Below are 25,498 nucleotides of genomic sequence, written 5' to 3'. Positions count from 1 at the left end.
TCATATGTCCCAAGCCTACCTGAGAGCAGTACCTTCATCCTGCATTACACACAAGGCTACTCATTTGGAACAAGATAGAACTTTGAAAAACCAAGATAAAAAAGCAGCCAAACATGCTGGAAGATTATTCCAAGCTTCAGTGGGAGAATCCAAAGCAGCAGCAATATGAGATAGATACCTTAAAGGGCGAACTGTGGTTATTATACTGTTAAATTGTGGCACCTAGGCAAAGATTCTTGTAGTCCTACTGTTACACTGATGATTGTACATTTTTCAGTACCTAAAAGTATTTTAGGATCACGATGAATCAGTGGGTAAGACAAAGTTGTCCCAGTGATAAATTTCCTTATATATATGGCTGGCAAAATCAACCTGAACTCCCCATTCAATAATTAGAGGACTTTGTTATTAATACCCATGGTGACAAAAATGCATCAAAAATATAGCTTCAAGTTTACCTAAACTGGTATCAGAGTCTAAATACTTGGAAGCCAAAGTAAAAATCAATTAAAGCAATGCTTATTATTTTTTTTAAACTTCTAAATTACTTTTTAAGAAGCATTTTTTAAAACATGAACTTTAATTTAAATATTCAAAGGCACAACATAATTTAATGACAGACAGTTCATTTACCCCATTGTAAATCCTTCCCCATTTAAATCCTATAACATATCACTAGCAATATACTCACATGTCCTCTGGTGTCCAATGAAGCAAGAGTTTTATTTTTCCAGAATCTTCTTTTCTTTTAGCTATTACCTGATAATAATTACATAAATCATAATTAAAACCAAATCTGCAGATTTTTTGCTCAAAAAACCTGTTGTTCTTCATGTTCAACTGGACATTCATAAAAGGCAAACTGGTTTACTCTTTGAAAGTTGTATTAATTCTACATACAGGTAGAATGTACATATCACTACTCAAGCCATTCTTGGCAAGGTTTAATATTTTCCTTTAACATTTGTCTACTGAGTGGTCCCTGAAAAAAAAAAAAAAGAAAAAAGAAAAAAGCATCCTGCAAGTAGTTGTCTTTCTTTTAAAATAGTTCAAGTTTTTAAGCAGCTACTCCAAAAGCTTTGGAGAACATACAATCCTCTACAAATATGCTCATGTTGTTCCACAAGACATCTACAGAAGATGCGAGAAACTGATGCAGTTTATAGTTTAATTATAGCATGGCATAAGAATACAATCTTCTCTCACAAATGCTTTGACATCTGGACACATCGTATGCATAACACTTCCTAGGTAATCTTTACCTATTCCTTTTCAATACCTAAACCAAGCACTGAATGGGGCAATGGCAAAGTTCTTCCTTGGATGAACTCACAGGCTTACAGAGATTGTTTAATGCATACGTAATGGGGACCCTTAACACTGTAGAAAGTACACTTGCTACTATTGTTATATGAATGACAAATCAAACGACATCTCAAAGACCTGTCAACAATTGATAGAGATTAAGCAGAACGTATGTACTCCACTGGTAAGGTCCCAGACAAGAAGCGAGAACTCCTTTCTCATAGTTTCTCAAACTAGTTCAGAATAGACCAGCACATAAGATACTCTCACAGAGAATAAAGTTTTTAGGTGCAGGACCCTGAAGTTAGACTCCCACCGTTAGCCAAGATAAAGTTAGAAATACACACACAGAAAGTGTAAGAGAGAAATCTGTTCATTCAGGTACAAATATATTCTTTAACACTGCCATTCAAAAGGTATCACAAAAGTTTACAGTACACAGAAAAACAGGGAAAAGCTGTTTGCTTCCTCTTCTGCTGATTTACCCTCAGCTTCTCCTTTACTACACGTCACAATACTTCATCCAGATTTTCCTATTTGCTTCAAACACCAATTCTCCCACCTTCTGCACCTCTGAGCATAAAACGCTTATTAAATCTTTGAAAGATTCTATACATAGCCACTGCAGATACTGTAAACTCCAAAAAGTTTACTAAAGAACCTTTAAAGCACAGAAATACAGAAGGGTGGCAAGTGATCTTTATGAAACAGGCTAAACTAAAATGTAGCATATGGAACTCAAATACTGAAGTCCATAATCTGCATCAACCAAAGCAATTTCCCACAACTGAATACCATGGTAAATTAAACTTAGTCATGACATTTCAAGGAATTCACAAATTTGTTTAACGTTTTATTTTTACAGCTATGCAAGTGATCATCTAAACAAAAATGATGCAGAGAGAAGTGTCCATGGATTTAACAGCCAGATTATTATTACAGATATATTTGAGATATCTGAAGGTATCAATATGCTTCTAGATGAAAACTGGAATATTGGGTTTGCGTAGCAAGGTTTTGGTAGCAGAGGGGCTACAGGGGTGGCTCCTGTGAGAAGATGCCAGAAGCTTCCTCTGTGTGAGGTTTGGAGCTCTGAAGACTTGAAATAATTTTGTAAAGAACTTAAGTCCATTTAAGTTTTTCATTTAAAAATATAATTCAGCCAGTAGATGTATGCTCAATACAGCTTTATTTGAAAAAAACTTTTACTATATTCTCTAAATTTCATGCACTGAAAGAAGGGAAGGGTGAGGGGAAGGTGTTTTTAAGATTTGGTTTTATTTCTCATTTGCCAATCAAATCAGAGTACGGTATAAATTAAATTAATTTTTTCCAAGTCAAGTCTGTTTTGCCCGTGACAGTAATTGGTGAGTGATCACTCCCTGTCCTTATCTCGACCCATGAGCCTTTCGTTATATACTCTCCCCTGTCCAGCTGAGGAGGGGAGTGATAGAGCAGCTTGGTGGGCACCTGGCATCCAGCCAAGGTCAACCCACCACAGTGTTTGAGGTACTGAGTTTCTAAAAAATACTGAAGTCTTACACTAAAAGGTTTTAAACCAAGTTGTCATGAGATGTGGAAAAGGCCATCCAATGACCTAAGGTTAGAGAAGCAATAAATGAAGTACAGTAAGGCACAGGTCTTCCAAAAGGAAAAGGTTCCCATTAGTAAGCCCCAGGTTTAGGATCTCTCATTTAATACTGTGCTGGTTTTGGCTGGGATAGAGTTAATTTTCTTCCTAGTAGCTAGTACAGTGCTGTGTTTTGGATTTGTCCTGAAAACAGTGTTGATAATAATACAGGGATGTTTTTGTTATTGCTGAGCAGTGCTTACAGTAGTCAAGGACTTTTCAGCTTCTCGTGCCCTGCCAGCAAGAAGCTGGGAGGGGGCACAGCCGGGACAGCTGACCCAAACTGGGCAAAGGGATATTCCATACCATATGACGTCATGCTCAGTATATAAGCTGGGGGAAGTTGGCCAGGGGGCAGTGACCACTGCTTGGGAACTGGCTGGGCATCGGTCGGCAGGTGGTAAGCAATTGCATTGTGCATCACTTATTTTGTATATTCTTTTATTATCATCATTATTATTATTATTTTCCCTTCCTTTTCTGTCCTATTAAACTGTCTTTATCTCAACCCATGAAATTTTACTCTGTTTTTTTTCCCCGATTCTCTCCCCCATCCCACTGGTGGTGTTTAGCCGCCTGCCGGGTTAAACCACAACAAATATGTATTCACAATTCATCTGGAAATGGAATTAGAAGGCAGAGAGAGAAAATCTGCTTTTTGATATCAGGCAATTCAAGATAAATTGAAGGAATGCTCCCTGCAAGAACTGCAATAGGATGTCATAGTGGGATACTGTAGATAAATGACAGTAAAAATCCTTTTTCTAGTAATTTTTGCCAATTAGACAAAGTTTAATTGACTCTTGTATCAAAGAATACTATAAGGTTCTTTAATTTAGGCACGTGAAACATTGCTAAGACTTTTTCTCAGAAGTCTCAAGCCATACCCACAACAGGATACTACATCCTTTTGCTAAATTTGGAGCAGGGATGAAAACCCGGACTTCTTTTTAAATAAAGATTTAGAAAGCACTCCTCCAATCCCTTCCAAATTTAAGTTTTAGCCTTTGGCCAGAACCCAGCTGCTGCTTCTGCAAACTCAGTTTATTTGCTGCAGACTGGAGCACCTGAGCCTGAAACCAAATAAAGGTAAGTCAAAGCTCACTTTACAGGGCAAATAAAACTCAGTTCTCATCAGCTTTCCCATTCAAAACCATACATTTTCTTGTACAGTCCAGTTCATTCTCAAATTAACCTTCAAGTTTTAAGGAGACACGTATGTTCTCTCATGTAATGCAAGCATCATGGATATCACATACTGAAAAGTTTACAGGTGACATTTTAAAATGTTAGCATTTGGACATAAACTAGCTACACCCAAGTTAGAAAGAAGTTATTCTCCATAAACTGCTCTTCATCCTAGCTAAAACTTGAAGAATATGAACTAGGAAACCATACAGAATACACCAGTCACAGATGCATATTACATCTAAGTACTAGTTAAAGCTGGGGTTGCTGTTCCTCTATCAAATGATCAATAGCACTGCTTCTACAGGGATTTACAGTATAACACATGGTGATTCCAGAACCTCATAGATCTCTGCGAGAACCACCCAATATCATCACCTGCATTCTCCAACAGGAAAAAAAAAAAGTACAGACAAACGCTAACAATTTCTCGTTTTCAGTAATACGCAGTACAAAATTTAGGACTCTGTTGTCTTATCATCACCACACTGAAAAGAGAGATATTTGTAAAAAAAAAGTGCAACACCGATGTGTAAAAGATATTCAGGGTACAAAGTTTAGGGCAATTCAAGTACTGCCTGAATTACACCACTGCAAGTACCATTCTTTTATTCTAGAGACCTAGTAACATCTTTAAGCAATCAGTGCTAAACTAAGGGCTTGAACCAGCTTTCACACACACAGAGAAGTTTAAGAGGAGAAGAAAGTAACTTTTAGCGGTAGAAAATAAAAAAAAAATCTTTCATAACAAAAGAGCTAATCATATATAATACATGAAAGCTATGAAAGTTATAGCTAGGATGCTTTCGCACAGAGAGATATACTTGTATCCAATGTGAATTTTGCAGACTTTTTCCCCATATCATTGGCTTATCTTATCCCTACTAAATAATCAATACTCAAAATCTGAGCAATTCACTTGTTTTTGACTGGGATGAAAGATCCTCTCTCCACATAGGGAACAAACCCATTTTTGTTTAACATTGGAGTAGTACGTTAGGTTTCTGTTAGGAGACAACAGAAATCTGGCATCTATAGCTGCCATTGCTTTTTCCCACATATATTTTGAAATTGTCAAATTTAAAGAAATTTTTATAAAAGGTGTGATAAAAGTGGATACTTTTAATAATTAGTGCAATGAAAATTTTACCATATCCTAGGCAGGCTAGAGTCAGAAACACAGCTATGATGCAGACAAATGCAAAATTGCAAAAATTTTGCAAGAAAGCAATTGAAAAAAAAATGATTTGCTATTTTGACACTAGTAAATCAGAGCTTTAGGGTCAAGTCTGCAAAAGTTACAACTGAAATGGAAGAAATCTAGCATGTCTGCAATAATGATGCTCTGAAGACTTAAAATAATTTTGTAAAGAACTTAAGTCCATTTAAGTTTTTCATTTAAAAATATAATTCAGCCAGTAGATGTATGCTCAATACAGCTTTATTTGAGAAAAACTTTTACTATATTCTCTAAATTTCATGCACTGTCCCAGAAACAAAAGGGAAATTTAATTTGAATTTATCTCTGAAGGAAATGTGCATCAAAGTTGTCTCAAATCAGAAATGGAGTTCTGCTGACCTCTTCTGGAAAAAGAAAAAAATTTCACCCTATAAATTGGTATGCATCTTAATTCACTTACTGTGTTTCAAAGTTTTAAGATTTCAAAACACATGTAACTAGTATCAATACGTGACTGCTGAACTAAAATATCTAGAAAAGCTAAGAACAGTGAAAAAAGTTTAGTATTCAAATATTTCAGAGAATTAATTCTAGCCATTTCAAAAAGCTGGGGCGGGGGGGAGTGGAGGACAGGGTAACCTATAAGCTGCATTTTTTAAATCAGTGTAATATCTGCTCTTTAGGTTAAATGGAAATGCTTGACTTTTCCATCTGACAATTCAGAGAATCGAAGGACCAAGAATTGATTCCAAAAAACCCAACTAAGCAGGAAAAAAAAAAAAAATCATAATGAAGTCAAAGGTGAACTCTGGATGGCAAAAACATTTCTTCAAAAAGGCTTTATTGATGACTGCATTCTACAGCTTTCCATATCTATAAAGATGGGGTTTAAAAAAAAAAAAAACAAACTAAAAAAGGAGTGCCTTTTCATAGGAGATGAAAGGTATCTACAGTGACTGCTTAGAAATTCTTCACATTAGTAACTTTCACTAGGATATCTGTCCTATAAAATACTGCATTGTGCTGACATTATTCTTATGCTGCACAAAAAAAATAAACCTACATCATTTATGTCAGTTTTCAGACAGCAAGACAATTTTATCTTCATATTTTTCACCTTTCTAATTAATGCCCCTGATAATTACACATTTTTTCCTTCATCTGAAGGTGGACCATACAAACTATATTATGCTATTTAGCCAGTCACCATTCAAATTCAATGTCCTAATGCTTATAAGTTATGCAAAATGTGCTTGCATCTGAGATGACCATTAGCTCAGTGTAACAGTGTACTTCCACAAGACTGCTTCTATTCTACCCTTTCTCTTTAAAACAGATTTTAGGCTGTCTCTCATCAATATAGCTGATGTCCAGCACAAGCCCACACAACTGCAGCAGCACACTAAAACAGGGTGGCAAAGTTCAGCATAGGGCTGGAATCTTAGAACAGTTCTCCCACTGGCACAACCTCTCCCACAACTGAGGTCTAAGCAATTTCAGATCTAATCAACCCCCTACCATCTCAAGTGACACATGCACAGATAAGCTAAAAGGATTTTCACCACTTCCTCCAAGTTAATTCAAAGCAGTTTTAGAGCACATCCCTCCTTCTAATTCCACCTCCTTATGAATTATTCCAATAGCCAGAGCTGAGCTTCCACAACCAAGTAGTCTGTCTGGATAACGTTTCAGATTAAAGCAAGCTGTAAATTGGAAGAGAATCTGCTTTTCTCACAGCATTGTAAAATCCATGTTGGCCAGGAAAACTAGAATGAGATTTAAATACAGTAACAGCTAAGCCACCTGCAAATCTCCACTTGCAGCTGGTGCTCAACGCACATAAATTTCAGGAGTAACCATTTGGGAAAAATGTCTAATACAGGCCACAGATATTTATAACAATCATCAGTCTTGTTGAACAGGACAAAGTAAGTTTCATGCATATAAAATCATCTTTTATTTATGGAAACAGACTGACAGTTCAATAGTTTGAATCATGTGTTAAGGTTAAGCCATAGCTGAAGACACAGCAGTCAGCATTCCTTCCTTGGACTGCAGTTCATCTTGCACTAATCTGCCAATTTACAAAGCACCTCCCCTCATTTTGTCCCATCTCTTAATTCTTTCCTTCAGTTGAGTCTCTATCTTTTATGCGCCCATATCTCCCAATTTGGTTAAGAAAACCCGAGGTTATATAGCTTTTTGAACTTCTGATCCCTATAGCCCGATTCAGTACTTCCTTCCCCATTTTGAACTTTTCTAAATTAATACTGATGTCTATCCCATCCACAAACAAGTGAAATTAACAAAATAGGATATGGAAACAGAACTAAAGGCCAGCTCCCCACCTGGTACTTGCCTTCCTCTAGCAATTCACTGCCATTTTGGTGGTAAGTTTATTAAAAGAAAAAAAGGGGGACAAAACATTTATTCAGGATTATATTCTTTAAACTGAAAAAAGGAATAAACACAATTTTCAGATCAGCATCTTTAAATATTCAATTATACAATTACTCTCAAAATATTCCTTGTGATAAATTAGCACTGTCACTCACGACTATGGAAATGCCATCTGAATTCCATTCTTAGTTAGAAGATATACCAAATCTTTCTGCAACACATATTACTGTTAGATACTTCCTCAAGTCTATCAGACAGGAAATGTAGCAAGCTATTCAATTTGTGAGCTAGAACAACTACTAACACTACTTTTAAAAAGTTAATTTACTAATAGAAATGGACAAATCAACCACGTAAAATAGCCACTATTACTTATTTCTGATTAAATGCCTACAGCAGTAAGAAGAAAACAGAAATCTTCTGAAGCATTAGATTTTTCAGACACATAAACAAAACAGAATGCATAACATATATACTTACAGTACTATGAAATACAACACTGTGGCCTTTTCCTAAACTTTCTATATGTGCTGAGAGGTTAAAGCAGATGGCTCGATGTCTTATAGCATCCAGTGTTTGCGCATCAAAGAAGTCATGAGGTCTTGCTAGAAAAAAAAGGAAAACAGATCCTTAGTGTTCAGCACATTGAAAGCATTCAAACACATTCAAGCATGTAAATATGTCTGAAGTGTCATTAGTACATCATTTATCATTATGGCAGTAGCACTACCTTCTCAAAGAGTTGTAAACATTAATTTAGCCGAGAGGAAGGAATGACTCCAAGAGGGGCACAATCCATCTAAGTTTGGTCAAAACATACTTCTTGTAGATGAAACAGCTATTTTGACAAACTGAATTACACTCGCTCATTTTTTTTACATTTCAAGTGAATTCTAATCTTTCTTAATCTTCAAAATTAAGAATTCATTAATTTTGTTGAGTACCTCTGGGAACATCCATTGCTATCATCTCTTAAAAAAACCACAAGAGAAGTCCCAGTACAAAGAAACTAAACCCAGAACTCATTAATAAATGTGAGTTCTAATTTAATGCAAAACCTGCCCTGTTAGGTTATGATGTTTATGGGAACCTAAGTGGCCAAGTCACCCTTACAGCACAGTCAATAGTTCCAATATTACTGCTGTGACTTTTTAAAAAATAGTATTAAGTACTTCAAAACATGATAGTGCATACAATCAATGTCTTAAAAGCAGAATTATACCCACACTTTATTTCTAAACTTTATCAAAACCAATCTCCTCTGATCTAACTTTTAATCACTAAAAAACCTAGCTATTTCCAGTGAGTACAGAAGTGCTGCAAAGAGATAAACAATGGCACTGAAAAAAAAAATGCTTGGTACTGTAGTGGAATACAAAGCAAAGGATTAAGTAAAAATTATTGTGAATGTACAGAAAATACTAGCTTGTCAAGAAATTTTTGATCTCCAAGGAGTAATAATGCTGAAGTCACATGAAAAACTCCACATTGCTAGACATGTTTCTTTCTACGTAAGAGTTGTCATTACATGTTCTTTGATTATTAGTAAACAGATTATTTTCTAGCCAAGTGCCAACTGCATCACATACTACACTTCAATTTATAATGAGTAAAGTGCAATTAACATCCATCTGATATTTTACAAGTAGTCTTAAACCACCATACACTAATAAAGCCTTTTTCCTTTTAGAAAAGGACTTTTATAGTTAAGTGTTTCTTGAACAGTAAAAAAATTACTGAATTCTGATTTGGAGTGTAAAGAAGGTCTATCAATTCTACACTAGAAGTACTTTAACTAAAAAATAACTGCTACTAGGGACATATTTGCATACGTTAGAAATATTTCACACAAATTTTTAAAAATATACCATATAGTACAGTAGTAAAATTACATGAGCAAATACAGTATGAAAGTATTCAGATTTTTTTAAGCCTTATTTGAGAGCAGTAGTTCTCTATATAACACCCTGCAATTAAAACTAAGAATAGGAATTTATATTACATTATCAACTATATATCATCCTGTAATCTGCAAAAACAGCGATTCAAAGTTCTGTTGTCTTCATTTAAAACAACTTCTATATTCCTTTTCACCAAGATTATCTATCCATTATTTCAAAACAAACTACAAAAACTACTACTTTTTGGCCGGGCCCAGAGAGTTGTGGTGAATGGAGTTACATCCAGTTGGCGGCCGGTCACGAGCGGTGTTCCCCAGGGCTCAGTACTGGGGCCGGTCTTGTTTAATATCTTTATTGATCATCTGGATGAGGGGATTGAGTGCACCCTCAGTAAGTTTGCAGACGACACCAAGTTGGGTGGGAGTGTTGATCTGCTCGAGGGTAGGAAGGCTCTGCAGAGGGACCTGGACAGGATGGATCGATGGGCCCAGGCCAACTGTATGAGGTTCAACAAGGCCAAGTGCCGGGTCCTGCACTTCGGCCACAACAACCCCATGCAGCGCTACAGGCTTGGGGAAGAGTGGCTGGAAAGCTGCCTGTCGGAAAAGGACCTGGGGGTGTTGGTCGACAGCCGGCTGAACATGAGCTGGCAGTGTGCCCAGGCGGCCAAGAAGGCCAATGGCATCCTGGCCTGTATCAGAAATCGTGTGGCCAGCAGGAGTAGGGAAGTGATCGTGCCCCTGTACTCGGCACTGGTGAGGCCGCACCTCGAATACTGTGTTCAGTTTTGGGCCCCTCACTACAAGAAGGACGTTGAGGTGCTGGAGCGTGTCCAGAGAAGGGCAACGAGGCTGGTGAGGGGTCTGGAGAACAAGTCTTATGAGGAGCGGCTGAGGGAACTGGGGTTGTTTAGCCTGGAGAAAAGGAGGCTGAGGGGAGACCTCATCGCTCTCTACAACTACCTGAAAGGAGGTTGTAGCGAGGTGGGTGTTGGTCTTTTCTCTGAAGTAACAAGCGATAGGACAAGAGGAAATGGCCTCAAGTTGCGGCAGGGGAGGTTTAGATTGGATGTAAGGAAAAATTTCTTTACTGAAAGAGTGGTGAAACATTGGACCAGGCTGCCCAGGGAAGTGGTTGAGTCCCCATCCCTGGAGGTTTTTAAAAGACGTGTAGATGAGGCGCTTAGGGACATGGTTTAGTGGGCCTGGTGGTGTTGGGTTGACGGTTGGACTCGATGATCTTAGAGGTCTTTTCCAACCTCAATGATTCTATGATTCTATGATTCTACAAATTCCACTAAAAACTAGTATTTGCTACACTCCTGGTACTAACTGTTGTTAAGCATTCATTTGTACATTACGTTCTGTCCTTACTCTATCTCAGTTGGATATTGCCAATTAGGCAATCATCTCACTGAAATGTTTTCACACTGTAAGTGGTAACATAGAACCACAGCTCATGCTGCTGATGTCACCTGCTCATCAACCAGGTGATGTCCTGGTTTCGGCTGGGATAGAGTTAATTTTCTTCCTAGTAGCTGGTACAGTGCTGTGTTTTGGATTTAGGATGAGAATAGTGTTGATAACACACCAATGTTTTAGTTGTTGCTACGTAGTGCTTACATTAAGTCAAGGACTTTTCAGCTTCCCATGCTCTACCGACTGAGAAGGCTGGGGGTGCACAGGAAGCTGGGAGGGGGCACAGCCAGGACAGCTGACCCCAACTGGCCAAAGGGACATTCCATACCATGTGACGTCATGCTCAGTATATAAACTGAGGGAAAGCTGGCTGGGGGGGGGGCCCGCTGCTCAGGGACTGGCTGGGCATTGGTCAGCAGGTGGTGAGCAATTGCATCGTGCATCACTTGCTTTGTATGTTCTTTTATTATTATTTTATTTTGTTTCAATTATTAAACTGTTCTTAACCCACAAGTTTTCTCACTTTTACTCTTCCGATTCTCTCCCCGATCCCACCAGGGTTGGGGGGGAGAGTAAGCGAGCGGCTGTGTGGTGCTCAGTTGCTGGCTGAGGTTAAACCACCAAGATTATCTATCTGTTATTCCAAAACAAACTACAAATTCCACTTAAAACCAGTATTTGCTACACTCCTGGTACTAATTGTTGTTAAGCATTCATCTGTACATTATGTTCTGTCCTTACTCTATCTCACTCAGCTAGATACTGCCAATTAGGCAATCATCTCACTGAAATGTTTTCTCGCTGTAAGTGGTAACAGAACCACAGCTCATGCTGCAGGTGGTCAGTGATGCAAGTATATAAATATTTTATGAATAAATACGAAGGAGGAAGAAAGAGAGGGTCAAAAGGAAAAGACAACCCCAAATTTTTGCTTTTGGTTTCATACAGCAAATTTCTTCAGGATTTACCACTGGACAACATTCAACAGATGCGGAAGAAAGGGCACAATTTGTCAAAGGCATATGAATAGTTTTATTTACGTCACGCCTTATTGATTGTTAATATTGTATCTTCTATGTATCTTAAATCTACTCCCTCAAAATTATTTTCAGAGTAAGGTGTCTCCCTTCCTGCTTAATACAAGTTCCAAGTACACATCAATTACTTAAGTCAAATAAATTAAAATCTTCATACCAGTTGCCTACTAAATGAAATTCCAAGTCTTATGTAACTAATATTCTTACTGTAAATTCCATCAACAGTAAGTTTCCTTATCTCGCTTACATTTCTCCAGTGAACAATTATCATGCTTGTTAACTGTAGTGTCATCTTTGCTATTGGAAAAGCAAGTGACAACATTGTAAGTATAATCTTAGGTTCTGCAAAATTCTTTGCAGTAGCTTCAGAATAGCAATACTATATATCTATTTTAGATATATACACTTTCAATATGTTTAGCTCTATACCTCTAAATGACAGACTGTATACATGGAGCAGTGAGTGTGTTTAAGGCTATCCAGAAGAGAAAGCAAGCTACTGACTGTAATCCTGAATTATTCTGCAACATCAAAATTTATATGACAAATCAGATTGTCTCTACAGCACCACTAATGTAACCAGCTATAAGGGTGTCTATAGTAAAACATGCTTTCATCATAAAAGTACTAATTTCCAAACTTAACACATACTCTTTACAGCCAGGAAAAAAGAAATGCAAAACAGTTTAAGAATGGCAAGACGTTAAGAAAGAAAAAAAAAAAAATCAAGTAACAGTAAGAAGTCTCTTTATAGTCTAAGTTAGAAGACAATGTTCTTGTCACATATAAAACCACAGTAAGGTCTCCTTTTTTATTTATGCATTAATGTCTCTCAGAAGGGTGTTAACCTTTAGATATAAACCATAGGTCTATATAGAGGAAGCAAATTTATTGACTTGCTGTATTTAAACCGTTAAGAATTTATACATGAGGATGCTTCAATAGCAGCATGTATTAGCAATCAACTGCCAATAAATATTTAGTAAGCCACTTACACCTTACAAAAAAAGCCAGGGTCTAATTGAACCATAAGGAGGTATAAAGAACATGTTGACAACATTTATTCAGGAGAAAAATTGTTTTGTGATGCAAAACTCATTTTTTTTCATCAAATGACTATGTGAGTGATTTAAACAGATCGTACACTATCAAATAGCATTTTGCTTTACAACCATTTGTCATAACTTCTTGTAACCCAACTTGCAGAGAACCTGGTACATATGTTCAACACCTCTTCTTTTGGACACTTTTAAAATACCTAAATATAAATCTATGTTCCTAGCTTTATATACTGTAGACTGAAAATACTTAATGCTGTTATTTTGTTACTTTGGCTTCTTAGACAAGGGCCCTTACCCCCTCCCCTTTTTCTTGTAAAGACAAAATATACAAACTTGCACACTTCACTCTAACTAAAACTAAGCTAAGAAACAGAAAGACAAGCAAAATTGTATCAGCCCTTTGTCAAGTTCACCTAATCAACAATAATCCACACAAAGTTTTAAAGAAAAGCTACCACTACTTAGCATTTTCAAAAAATGCCATCAACTTCAGATACATTTCTGGGTCACATACCCTCTGGAGAAATACATTACCAGTCATCATTCCCAACTCAGTTGGAGATGATTTTTGCCTTAAGGCAAAACTCTACAGCCAACATTGCATTTGTCTCAAGAGGCAAGAAAATAAAAAATTGCTCAAGCAGCTGTCATTTTTCTTCCTGCGCAACAGTGGTCTGCTGTCTTGATCAAGTGAAGTACTACATTTTGGTCTGTAATATACCATATTTACTACTTACATTTTTTGCCATAGATTCATTCAAGAATTCTGCAGTAAATTCTTATTACGACTAGAACATCTTAGCAGATAATTTGAAGTTAACTATGAAGCTCTGATTTGAAATTTGTAAGTCAATAATGTTCATCAATTACTAATAAAATGCCAACCTGAAAAACTACTTCTGTATATAATTAGGGAAAAAGTGAATTAAGATGCATTAAATCAGCCACCTAACAAAATCAATATGGAGACACAATCCAAGATACAACTCAAGAATCTCTGAAAGCAAAAATTTTGAAGTGACAAGTCTTAGACATCTATATTTTGTTTGAGTAACACAGTCAATGAATCAAGGTAACCCTTTAGGAACATGCAACTATTTCAACTAAGTCTCTCATTACATCTAAGATGAACTAAAAGGATACTGCAAAGTGACCGCATAACCCTTCACTGATCAGTCTTCCCTTCTTGAACCTTCTCATTTACATAGATTGCTAGAGTGAAAGGGAAAGCTCTTTGAAAGTAAAATTCTGAAAAGAACAAAAATAGCTTTCTACCTTCTTTGAGTGTTGAATCAGTGTGAAAATTAGAGGAATTCTTCAAGTTCACACTTTTAAGATGTGTCTAATGATATAATTTGCTCACGTATATTTTAAGAATACCCAAGCATTTAAAAAAAAAGCAAAAGAAAAAAAAATCACCATAACTAAAGTTAACAGTGGCTCTTCTAGCACTGAACTGCATAGTTGTGTGCGTGTGTGTAAGACACACACAGGAAATACACTTTTCAGAATTCTAGGTGACACTGTAACTTTCCAGGACAGACTTCTTTGCGTTCAAGGCAGAAACATAACCACTGCTTCATAAATTTCAGTTGCTTAACACACAGGTGAGGTATTAAGAATAATCACAATCATGTGATACAGAGTAATCACTTAAGACCACTAGTATGTGCATCCATTGTTGCAGTACCATTTGAGTAACTGGTAACTGTATTTCTTCACAAGAACAGAAAGATCAATACAGTGAAGTGTTCTGCCATGGAAGAGTTCTGGAAAAATAAGACTATAATTGCTGACCCAGCAAAGTAACACAAGTTCTCTGGCACACCACCACTAAAATCCTACTGCCAGCCAGGAGACAAGGCTGAAATAATTGCCTGCTTACGAACAGTACTCCATTTCTGTGGACGATATAACATGTCTACTTCTCTCCAATACTGTAAGGTTGACTTTACACCACAGGTAAAAATTAATGGAAGTTTTTTCTTCAGCTGTTGACATACTAGCAGGAAAAAATTCTAAATGGGTTGTTACATGCCTCTACTCTAAAATGCAACAGTCACAGTAACAGTTTAAAATTAGTAAATAACCAGTTCTGTACTGGAGATTTGCATCCAAAGCAATCATAAAACAAAGTTAAATTTTTTAACAATTGCCTAGTCTTTCCTAACCATTTCAGTACATTGGAATCTCTAAATAAATTTGACATTAGTTATTAGTCTGATGCTAGGACAACTCAGGAATCAAACAATTGGATGAAAATGGACTAGAAAAGGTACTGGATAAGTGATTATTGTTTGCTAGAGGAAACAACTCACTTCAAATGATAGATCACACTTCTCAGCACATTGGTTCATATAAATTTAATGATCATCAACTGTGCGGAGAAAGATTAAAAAAACGTAGCAATTCAAATCTGCCCAAAAGTAGATCTTGGTTATGCTCATAAAACTGTCATTAAGCTAATGAAATGTTGTGCTTGAAAGAGAACTTATATAATATGCATTTATCTCTAATTTATATGAATCTGCAATCTCTGTCTGCAGTACTGAACTTCAGATCTCATCATCACTAAACAGAACATTTTCCAACAGTAACATAGTAAGTAAACAAAAACTCTAAAATGAAAAGCATCTTTAAATTGTAAACTTGAACTGTTGCTCACAGAAAACTGATCTTTTCTACTGAACACATAGGTCCTTTACCCTAAAAAGGAACACAAACAGAATCTGGAATTGTTTTACTCCCATTGCAAGGAATGCCAACACTCTAATACTAAAGATGACCAACCCTACTGGACCCACATCTGCAGAGAAACATCCACATTGAAGAGAAACTTCCTATCTAAGACAAAACTTTCAAGAACTTCTACTTCTGGAAATACTTACGTAATGATCGTCGTCTCTTGTTCTTTAACTTTCTTCTTTTATTCATTCCAGCTTTAGATGGAGATTCCTCTTTGGCCTTTGGCTGGTTGGCAACTTTTGAAGAGTTCTGCTGGCTGAAATGTGTGGGCACATGACGGGCAAGTCCCCCCTGAGATGCAAAGCTGGCATTGCACCCACCAACTACACACTAAGGAGAAAAAAACAGAACTGTGTCAGTGTGCTATATAGCACTCATTCACAGGAGCCTTACAGATCTTTCAGTTTGACTTTTCTGGCTCAACCTCCAACACACTAAAAGGAAGACAAATTCTTAATGACCATGCAATTCTTAAAAAGAAAAACAGAAACATAATCTGAAAGAAATTTCTATCTGAACTTTATAACTCCCAATAATTAGTCCATGGTATAATAATCTTTTTCTATGCTATATTATATTCTATAATACTGTATAGCATAAAACCAATCTCATAATGCACTGAAACTCTTTCCACAGAAAATAAATGCTTCTGAAAAAGTTTCCCCTTTACAGACCAACATCCCCTTGTCTTTCAAAATACCGCACTGTTATTCTGTATTTCTCAACAGCTCTCCTATCTTCTGCATTTGATAACAGTAACGTTCTCTAACATCCTCCTTTCTTGTGACAAGGCAGAAGTAAAAAAAAATACATCCTTACCCACATTAAATTTGAAAGAGCTTAACACTTTTTGTAAATGCTATACAAAGCCAATAGTTATCTTACAGTTCTGTCTAAAACTTTAACTTTAGTAACTTGAAAGCTGTATTAACAATTATTTATACATTTGTTTTGGGATGCTACTATTACTTCAGAAGTATTTAAGTTAGTTCTTATTTAAAGAAAATGGCCTCTCTTTCTAAGAAAAATAAGAAAAGGTCCAACAATAATTAAGCAGAAACACAGAAATCACAAGATACATGCAACTAAGCTAGTACTGGCTACAATAATTATTGGTATTTTTATAAGTATTCAGTTTATTTTTACAATTATTTGATTTGCAAAGTGAGTATTTAAATTATACTGTTGGGGACAGAGGCACAAACCTTTTCTCTTGTGCTCTGAGCTTACAAGGGTAATAGAAAAGTGATTTTAAGATATGCATTCCATCATTGGCTGCAATAAATTGTGTATCTACATGATCAATTTTTCTTCTGATCCAGAGAATAGTAGTAGGGCAAATGAGTTGGTCAGCCAGCAGCAAGAAACCACTTTAAACCACTGGAAAGTTCTCCTTCTTCCACATCTGTTCTGCTCCTCCCCCTCTTTCTCAGCTCTTTCATCTGCACCTCTCTTCTCTAGCACTTCCCTTCACAGCAAACTGATGAGGCAGCTCCAACAGCAGTTCGGGAATAAGTAATGCTGCAACTATGTACATAGTGCTAAGTTTTCTCTGAAGACTGAGGATGAATTTGCAAGCTCTTACAGTAACTTGCCCCAAGCCTGCACATTTGATTGAAAGACAAGAAAACAGCAGTAGAACACCACTCAGCATGTTTTGTCCCTAAAACCCAACTGTGTTGTTTTCCAACTGTGGCTGCAGAATTGAAAAGTCTATTTCTGCCTCAGACCTAGCAAATGGTTTTCCATGATCATCATAAAACAATATAGTGTCCATGAAAAGGAAAACCTGTGTTATCCCCAAGGGCTTAATACTTGCTATAGGACTAAAAATAGGTATATATTTCAAGACAGTAAAAGACAAAAAATAGGAGGACATTTTTCACATTTTTATTTGCCTTTTGTGTTTGTTTAAGGGGAAAAAAAACCAAACCAACTTCGAAAACTTTTCCTAACCTCTTCTAAGTACTGAGCTAGCTACAAACATGTAATTACCTGACAATAAGCTTTAGAATCCTTCACACTGTATTCGTTCCTCCTGTCTCCCCCACTAATAGGCATCTTAAGAAATGTGAAGATTTTTACCAAAAACCTACCTACGCCTTTTTACCTTGCCCTATAATTTCCCATGTTCAAACAACAGCAATATTGTATACTTACATTGTAGTGACTTACAATGTAAGAAATCCCAGCACATCTATGAAATTCAAAACACCCAAGATCCTGATCTCATTTACACTATGGTAACCTCAATGCAATAGTTATTACTTCAAATCAATACTGAAGATTAAAATTTACACTTATAGAGTCACGGAATGGTTTCGGTTGGAAGGGACCTTTAAAAATCATCCAGTTCCAACCCCCCTACTGTGGGCAGGGACATCTTCTACTAGATTAGGTTGCTCAAAGCCCCAACCAACCTGACCTTGATTAATATTAAAGATGATCAAACTCACAAACAACAGATACAGGTAAAATACATGCATGCACTAGTTCAAACAATTCTTTATTCTTCAGTTTTTAAGTCCTTGAAATAGCTGTCTCACCCATAAAAGCAGTTTCATGAAACTAAACGAAGCAACTAAATCTAAAACCTAGGTTTAACTTTCATTAAGGTGCCCCTGACTTCAGCCTCTAGCTCTTTCTGACCCTACAAACACTGACAGGAAAAAAAAAAAAAAGAGTGCAAAAAAACCCCCCATACCCTGAAGTTCAATCACACTGAGAAATTAAAATTTCAGTCTTGCCAATGCCCGCTAGAGGTCAAAAATAACCTAAAGTCTTGGTCCAGTGCATGCATTACCATATTCCAAGATTACTGAAGTATAATATCAAAAGGCAATACCTTCTGAAAACAACACATAAACTTTGTGTCAGGCACATTCCTAAAACTTTTTAAAACACAAATTCATAAGACTTAATTGTATTTCTTGTCAGATGGGAAACACTGTTTTATGACAAACTGCGGTTTGTCTCACAATGTCATAACTTGACTTTTGTCTAGTTGTGTACAAAGAAAACAATCACAGACATTCTATACAGATTATCTACAGAAGCTACCACTTACTTTTCTTGCTCTACCTGTTTTACTTTCAAAAGCCCCAAACCAGCATCCTTAAATCTTCAATATATGCAACTTGCAACTAGAAATTATCTTTTTCCAGAAAGCCTATTTATAGCCTGCAGCCACAGTATGAAATACTTGCAGAAATCATTACATTCAGATATCGTGTAGTTTGAGCTACCTGATCATGTCATCAAATAATCAACAGCTGATATATCAAAGATGACACAGAATGCCTTTGTAGTAGACAGGAAATAGTAGAAGAGCAGAAAAATCTTACCTGTTCTTTTTCTTTTTTTTCTCTAAAATAATATATCCAGCAATCCGTTACTAATGGGTAAAGTCTCTTCTCTCCAAAGATAAAGGAGCAGTTCAGGCTGTCACTTCAGGATCTCTGGACGGTAAGTCACACCAAATCAGCTTCCCACCAGATAATTATACAGATCTAGAGGGCTTCTAATAAATCAGACTCAACTATTATGCACAACTTCAAACCAATCTCTTCATTTTTTCCCCCAAAACCTAAATCTCAGAATTTTGCATTCAATTTTAAGTATGATAGATTGGGTCCGGATTGGTGGATATGTTACTTCAAGAGAAAATAAGTCAACATGTAGTAAGTTTAATTTCTCCAGTGTACCCATACCCACCATTATTAATGGGCAGTAATGAGCAGTGACTTTAACAAATGGATAAAAATATCTAGCAATACAGGGTTTTTTTTCTATTAAATTCAAAATAACCAAATATCCTTTTTAGAATAGTCAATGTGTAATTTTTCCAATATATTTAACAGTAATATTTTAGACATCTGGATAAACCTTCTTATTGTCTCATCATCTAAGCGTTCAGGCAGAATGCCTTTACATTTTCTATCTGCATCTGCAATACTCTAATGGATAGAAGATATTCTGCCAAGAGAGTAACAGACATGAATTCCAAATGAGGACTGAAGCTGCTTGGCTGTGTTTTCTAGATTTCAACAAGCGTTACTCTACTGAGAGTCATACCAAATGCAGTCACCCCTTAATGAATTCTGGAAGTTACAGGTGTAGAATGAGCACCAAATTTCATTTTTATTATTATTTTCTTCCCCCCTTTTAAACAAAGGATGAAAGCCTCCAATGAACCTGTGTACTGTCATTCATTGCTGTTGAAAGCATTTACCCCACATGAGCAAACCTTTCATGACTGATCTTAAACATTAAGAGCATACCCACTGGAATCAGTATGTGAAAGCAGTTGATAGCATACCCACATGCAGTCTTATATTTACATAAAATTGCTATATGCAATTATTTTGCCTAAAATCTCCCACTGTTTTGTGCTCACTCTACCATTTGTCCTTTCATTGTGCCTAACATCTTCTATTTGGTCACCTAGACTACATTTTAAGAGTTCATTTAATATATCTTCAAGTAACTTTCAATGCCTTATACAGCACCAATGCATGGCGAGTAGTACTTCGATTAATTTGAGTACCAGAACCATGCTGGAAAATGCATGTTGTCACAGCACTTTAACTATTCAAATACTTATTATTTGTAACAGCCAAGTTTAGGACAAGAAAGATAAACTGAATGAAGAAATTCTTTCTCAGCTTGCCAAAGACAGTTACCAGCATCAGTCTTCTAGCTCGGCAGATTATTCCTCTGGATCCACCTGTCTACATGTTCTGAAAGCCTGGAAGTTTTTAAGTTGCTGAACCCTCGACAGGACCACCACTACATGTTGATGATACTCCACAACATTCCATCACCAGTTTCTAAAAAGCTGTAAAAATTTTGTAATAACAGAACTAAGAGAGAGTAACATTTAGTTTTCTCTTTCTCAACTCTGGATGTAAAAATCATACACAAACATGAACATACTAAATGTCTTCAGAGAAACAACTACATGCTCTGAGAATACCTATATTAAATGAATGTCTACAATGACAAAAAAAAAAAAAAAAAGGATGGCTAGAATCAGACTGCAATAAACAAAGAGAAAACTTCCAGCAGCACAAGAGCAACGAACTTCAGGTACTAAGAGCAGTAGCATAACTTCAAAAATACCTAACAGCGGGCCAAAGAAGGCCACAAGTTCTCAACCAGAAACATGTTCTGGAAGACCAGTTTGTTTGTTTGTTTGTTCCTCTTGACAAGACAGACAAATCTAGGCAACAGTGCTTACCAAAAGTAGGGTTGGAAAAGCATGCTGCTCTGCAGAAATAGTATTTGACTACAGACTGAGAACTAGCTGGCAATGAATGGTAACTATGTCTCATTTAATGGACACTTTTTCTTTGGTGGAGGGATTGGTGGGTACCCTAGGAAAAGATACTTTACCAATTACAAAACTTAGTGATGATGGCCTCAAAAACCAAGCAAAAAATCCATCCATGTGTTCCACATGAAATCCAAGGCCATCAGTATTAAAAACTTAGAAAAAAGGGGAGGAAATAATCTGATGACTAAAGGGGAACTGAGCTCCTAAATTCTGCCCAAAGATCTTGGGTATCTTTTTTTTTTTCTCCTTAGTTCAGCAGATGACTCAGATATAAAATGTCTCCTCCTTATGAGCTGGACATACACTACCAGGAAATTGCCCTATATAAAAATGGAGCTAGCGTAACAAAGGTCTCAAAAATAGGTATTCGTAAGGAAATTTACCTCTTCTGTGACAGAGGTCTTGCAATATTAATGCTGAGGGGGACACACTAAACCACACAAACAAAAAAAACCAGGAGAAACTTATGAAAATATGAAACATTTTGCCTTTGTAATTTAGAAGTGGGTTCATTTCTATGACAAATGAACTACGCAGTCACATAGTTTATATGAATGCATGGAAAGGGCAGGTAAACCCACAAAGACCTTTTAATATGAAAGCACAGCAGCTCATTTACAGCCAGATACAGCTTTTAATCAAAGGACACCACCATGTGTATCACCAAAATAGAAAATTAAACCCAAAATGGGCAACTACATAAAATGAGTCCACCTGCAAGCAAAAGGGTGACAGGACAAGGACATATCCTTCAACAGAGTAGTTTTAATGCAAAGGAGAGCTTTACGCCTGAGACAGTCCCCAACTGCCTTTGAATTTAAGAAAATACTTTTGTCTCTTATTTTGACTAGAAGTATAGGAATATAGCAACCTGCCATATACTTCTCTCCTCTGTTCATTAAATGATTATAGTGTTCTTTTACCTTTACAAAAGTAAGTTTTCCATGCTTTTAATTGTCACTTTCCTAGCTAACATTCTTTGCTTTTCTTAAAAACGTCATGAACAGCAGTTCTCCAGACAACAGCATACAGCTATATTATTTCCATTACTGCCTTTTACGGCTTTCCTCAGAAATCCTGACTTTTTTTTTTTTTTAAACTAAAACACTGAATGACTAGGTATTTTCAGCAAGTTCTCTAAAATGACAGATTCCTTCTTTTATGCTAGAACTCGTGTATTCTCATGAGGCAACAGAAATTTCATTTGTAATTTAGGTTTTGGGAGATATTTTGTCTGCAGTAATCATCAAGAACAAGAGGTCCTTAATCCAACTCTGACTTGAAAAAATTTGTCTCTTCCTAAAAGGTGAGCAATTAAGATTTATAAGAACAGCTAAATGCACCAAACGGAAACATTTGCTCCATTTTTGAATGACTGCCGTAAAACAATTAGTAATGGCTGTACTTGGACCGACCAAGACTAATATCCAACACTTTCTTAAGTGTTTTTGTATCACAGTAGATTTCAAAAGCTTGTAAAAGAAAAGAAGCGAGGAAAGGGGGCTAGTTAATTAATAGATTACTATCACAGACACTTACATACTTGGCTACCTCATGTGAGCCCTGAAGCCTATATTGAGCATAAACGACAGCGAAACAAAAGACGTTACAAAATTCTACTCAGACCACAATTATCCTCCATTCAAAGCCCCCAGGAACAGATTGAGAAATACAGAGATAAAAAACAAACAGAAGGACTGAAGACAACAGTAGGAAAAAATGCTGAAGTGACACACATTGAGCCATGATGATTAACTACTGCAATCTTAGCCTGTGTTTTGTTCTTTCCCTTAGTATGATCAGAAAGCACAGAAAATCAGCTGGTGAAACAACACATATTTAACACAAGATGATTATTATTATAACTAATTGTTTTAAATTTTAGGGCTCTAGCTCTAACCAGCTTAGGCAAAAAACTGGGATACCAACTTTTACGGACTTTCCTACGTAACTCTGACAGACTCAAAAGTACTACTGTTATTTCTGAGCTATGCCCACCTCTTTTAAACCCAATGTCTATAAAATTGAGTTTCTTTGATCTAGACCAAATAAGTATACAAATTACCCTACTGAAAGACTTCCCTTCAAGACCAAAGCTTGCCATTATACTTTAAGATATATAAAATGTTTCATTCCAATATGAGAAGACCTAAGGTACAAGTTTCCTCTGATGACTGTTTTTTTAAATTTATTTTATTCAGGGATTAACACTTAAGATTAGATCAACTGCTAGAACAATCATCTCTGTACACTTTCAGGGATCTATGATCCTTATGCTATGCTTCCAAGAGCATGCTAACCTTATTCCTTTGAACAAATGGTATGATAAACTCAAGAGCAAATTTCCTGTTGTTATTCACTCAGTCAGAAATGTTCAGACTAAACCACACAGTTCAGTATGGAAAAAAGTCTAACCTTTATTAAAAAAACTTTTTCACCTGTGACGCACTATTTTTACTCTCTAGGTTTTGAGTTTAGTTTTGTTTTCTGTCACAACTACTGTTATAAGCTGGGCAGGAGAAGTAACTTCTGGAAGACATCACTGTAACAGAAAAGTATTTTTTAGTAATAAAACTGCCTTAAAATAATAAAAAAAAGCAGAAGATATTACCTGAGAAGAAAGAGAGGAGAGGGAAATGGAGAAACAGTGACTAAAACTTGGTGGGGTTGGGGATGGGGGGGGGAGGAAGGCATAGAATGCTACCTGAACTTAATAAAAACCCTAATTCATTTTCATATCCTACATGGAAGGAGAACTTCAGTCTGAAGTAGTGTGGGTGGGACTTACCATCAAGTGATCCAGGACTGACAGCTATGAACTGCCCCAACTGTATCCATAAGAGGATGAAGCAACTCATTAATAACGGATTGGTGGATATGGGAATGATAAACACTACTATACCTAGAATTGCAGGTACAGATTAGGGGGAGAAAGAAAGAGAAAGTTAGAAAATACTATGCAGGAAATACAGTCAGCTCAACGGTCCTGCATTCCTGACTTATCATTCTCAGAGAAGTTAACCATAAATAGTCACTGACTGTGTTTCAACTGAATTTTGTTAACAAAACCAGCTCTTACTCAAGCACAGAATGTGCACCACCAGGCATGAAAGATTAATGTGGAAGTGTAAAGCATGAGGCAAAATATCTCACTGTTACAGTGTAAGCAGCTCAACTGGAAAACGCACAAAAAATTGAACTTCAGCACTATTTAGTTTTAGACTCCCCTACCATTTATAGATTAAAAGAAACAGGGATAGAGAAGCAATAACGGTATCTTCACCTGTTTTCACAACAGAACAGGACCTTTGGGCACAATTATTGCAAAGACGAAGGCTCAGCTCACTGGATAGTTTTTAAGAAATCCTCCTGTGATGGCATTTTTCAATTAAATATAATCTATCAGGAAAAATAAATAGGATCACTATTAAAATAAGGAATGATATATCTTGCAATGAACCTTACCTTGAAAGGTTTGTCCCCACTGTGTGTCAGCATATGCCTCTGCAACCAACTTTGACTTGTTGAAGGTGTATTATATACTTTGCAACCTTTCCACAAGCAAACAAACACCTGATAGAGTAAAAATGTGGTAAGTTTACACAAGTCAAAGAAAACAGTAAAAAAAAAAATCAGATTAGCAAAGAAGCCTGTTTTCAAAATACAAAGTACATCAAAGAATTTTGAACAATAACCATTTATTTTGCAAGACGCTTCTCGTATCTCACTAAGAAAAAAATAAATTACAACCACAAGTGTCAAAAAAGCAGGTCACTGGAATAAAATATCAAAAAACAAATGCTCTTGCAGATAAACACAATTGAGAGCCACAGCATCCACTGCAAAGAGTTTGTGTTTGCGCTCAATATCTGTATCCAGCAGATACTGAGACAGAACATTTTTAAATGACAAATTTACACTTTCTGGGTAGCAGATATGGAAATAAAATAATTTACTCTCATAAGCAAGTAATAATTTTAGTCTTTGAGCATGAAAAAGTAAAAATTCTTAATTACAATAAAGTTGTTTAGATACCAGAGTTTTATATTATGGAATACTGGATACTTCTAGTTAGGGCCTTATACTCAATTCCTGATGAAGAAAGTTACAATTTCTCACACAATTCAAAGTCTATGGGTGTTTTGTGATTCCAGTGTACAGATCAGTCATACGCACAATAGTGCATTAAGGGGAGTAGAACTTACTCATGCTGCTTTTCTCTCTCCTCTCATTGTGTCTATAACTGAGTGAATAAAAAAGCTCAACGAACTTGCCTTTCATTAAAATTTCATCAGGTC

The 25,498-nt window shown here is 36.4% G+C and overlaps 1 protein-coding gene across 2 annotated transcripts in view; it reads right to left on the bottom strand.

The window, feature by feature from the left end:
• The window catches only part of AEBP2 (AE binding protein 2), a 54,474-nt gene that overhangs the window by 7,138 nt on the left and 21,838 nt on the right, over positions 1–25,498 (bottom strand). For both annotated transcript variants that reach the window (XM_076342442.1, XM_076342453.1), the window contains exons 3-6: positions 24,666–24,773; positions 16,009–16,195; positions 8,184–8,308; positions 692–759 (exon numbers count right to left, since the gene is read on the bottom strand). In XM_076342442.1, coding sequence (XP_076198557.1) covers positions 692–759; positions 8,184–8,308; positions 16,009–16,195; positions 24,666–24,773 — 488 coding nt within the window. The remainder of the gene's footprint in view (positions 1–691; positions 760–8,183; positions 8,309–16,008; positions 16,196–24,665; positions 24,774–25,498) is intronic.

Source organism: Aptenodytes patagonicus, chromosome 1 (assembly GCF_965638725.1).
Source record: "Aptenodytes patagonicus chromosome 1, bAptPat1.pri.cur, whole genome shotgun sequence".
NCBI classification, from domain to species: Eukaryota; Metazoa; Chordata; class Aves; order Sphenisciformes; family Spheniscidae; genus Aptenodytes; species Aptenodytes patagonicus.
The sequence above is the reverse complement of the archived record's forward strand: the minus strand, read 5'-3'. Positions and strand labels throughout refer to the sequence as shown.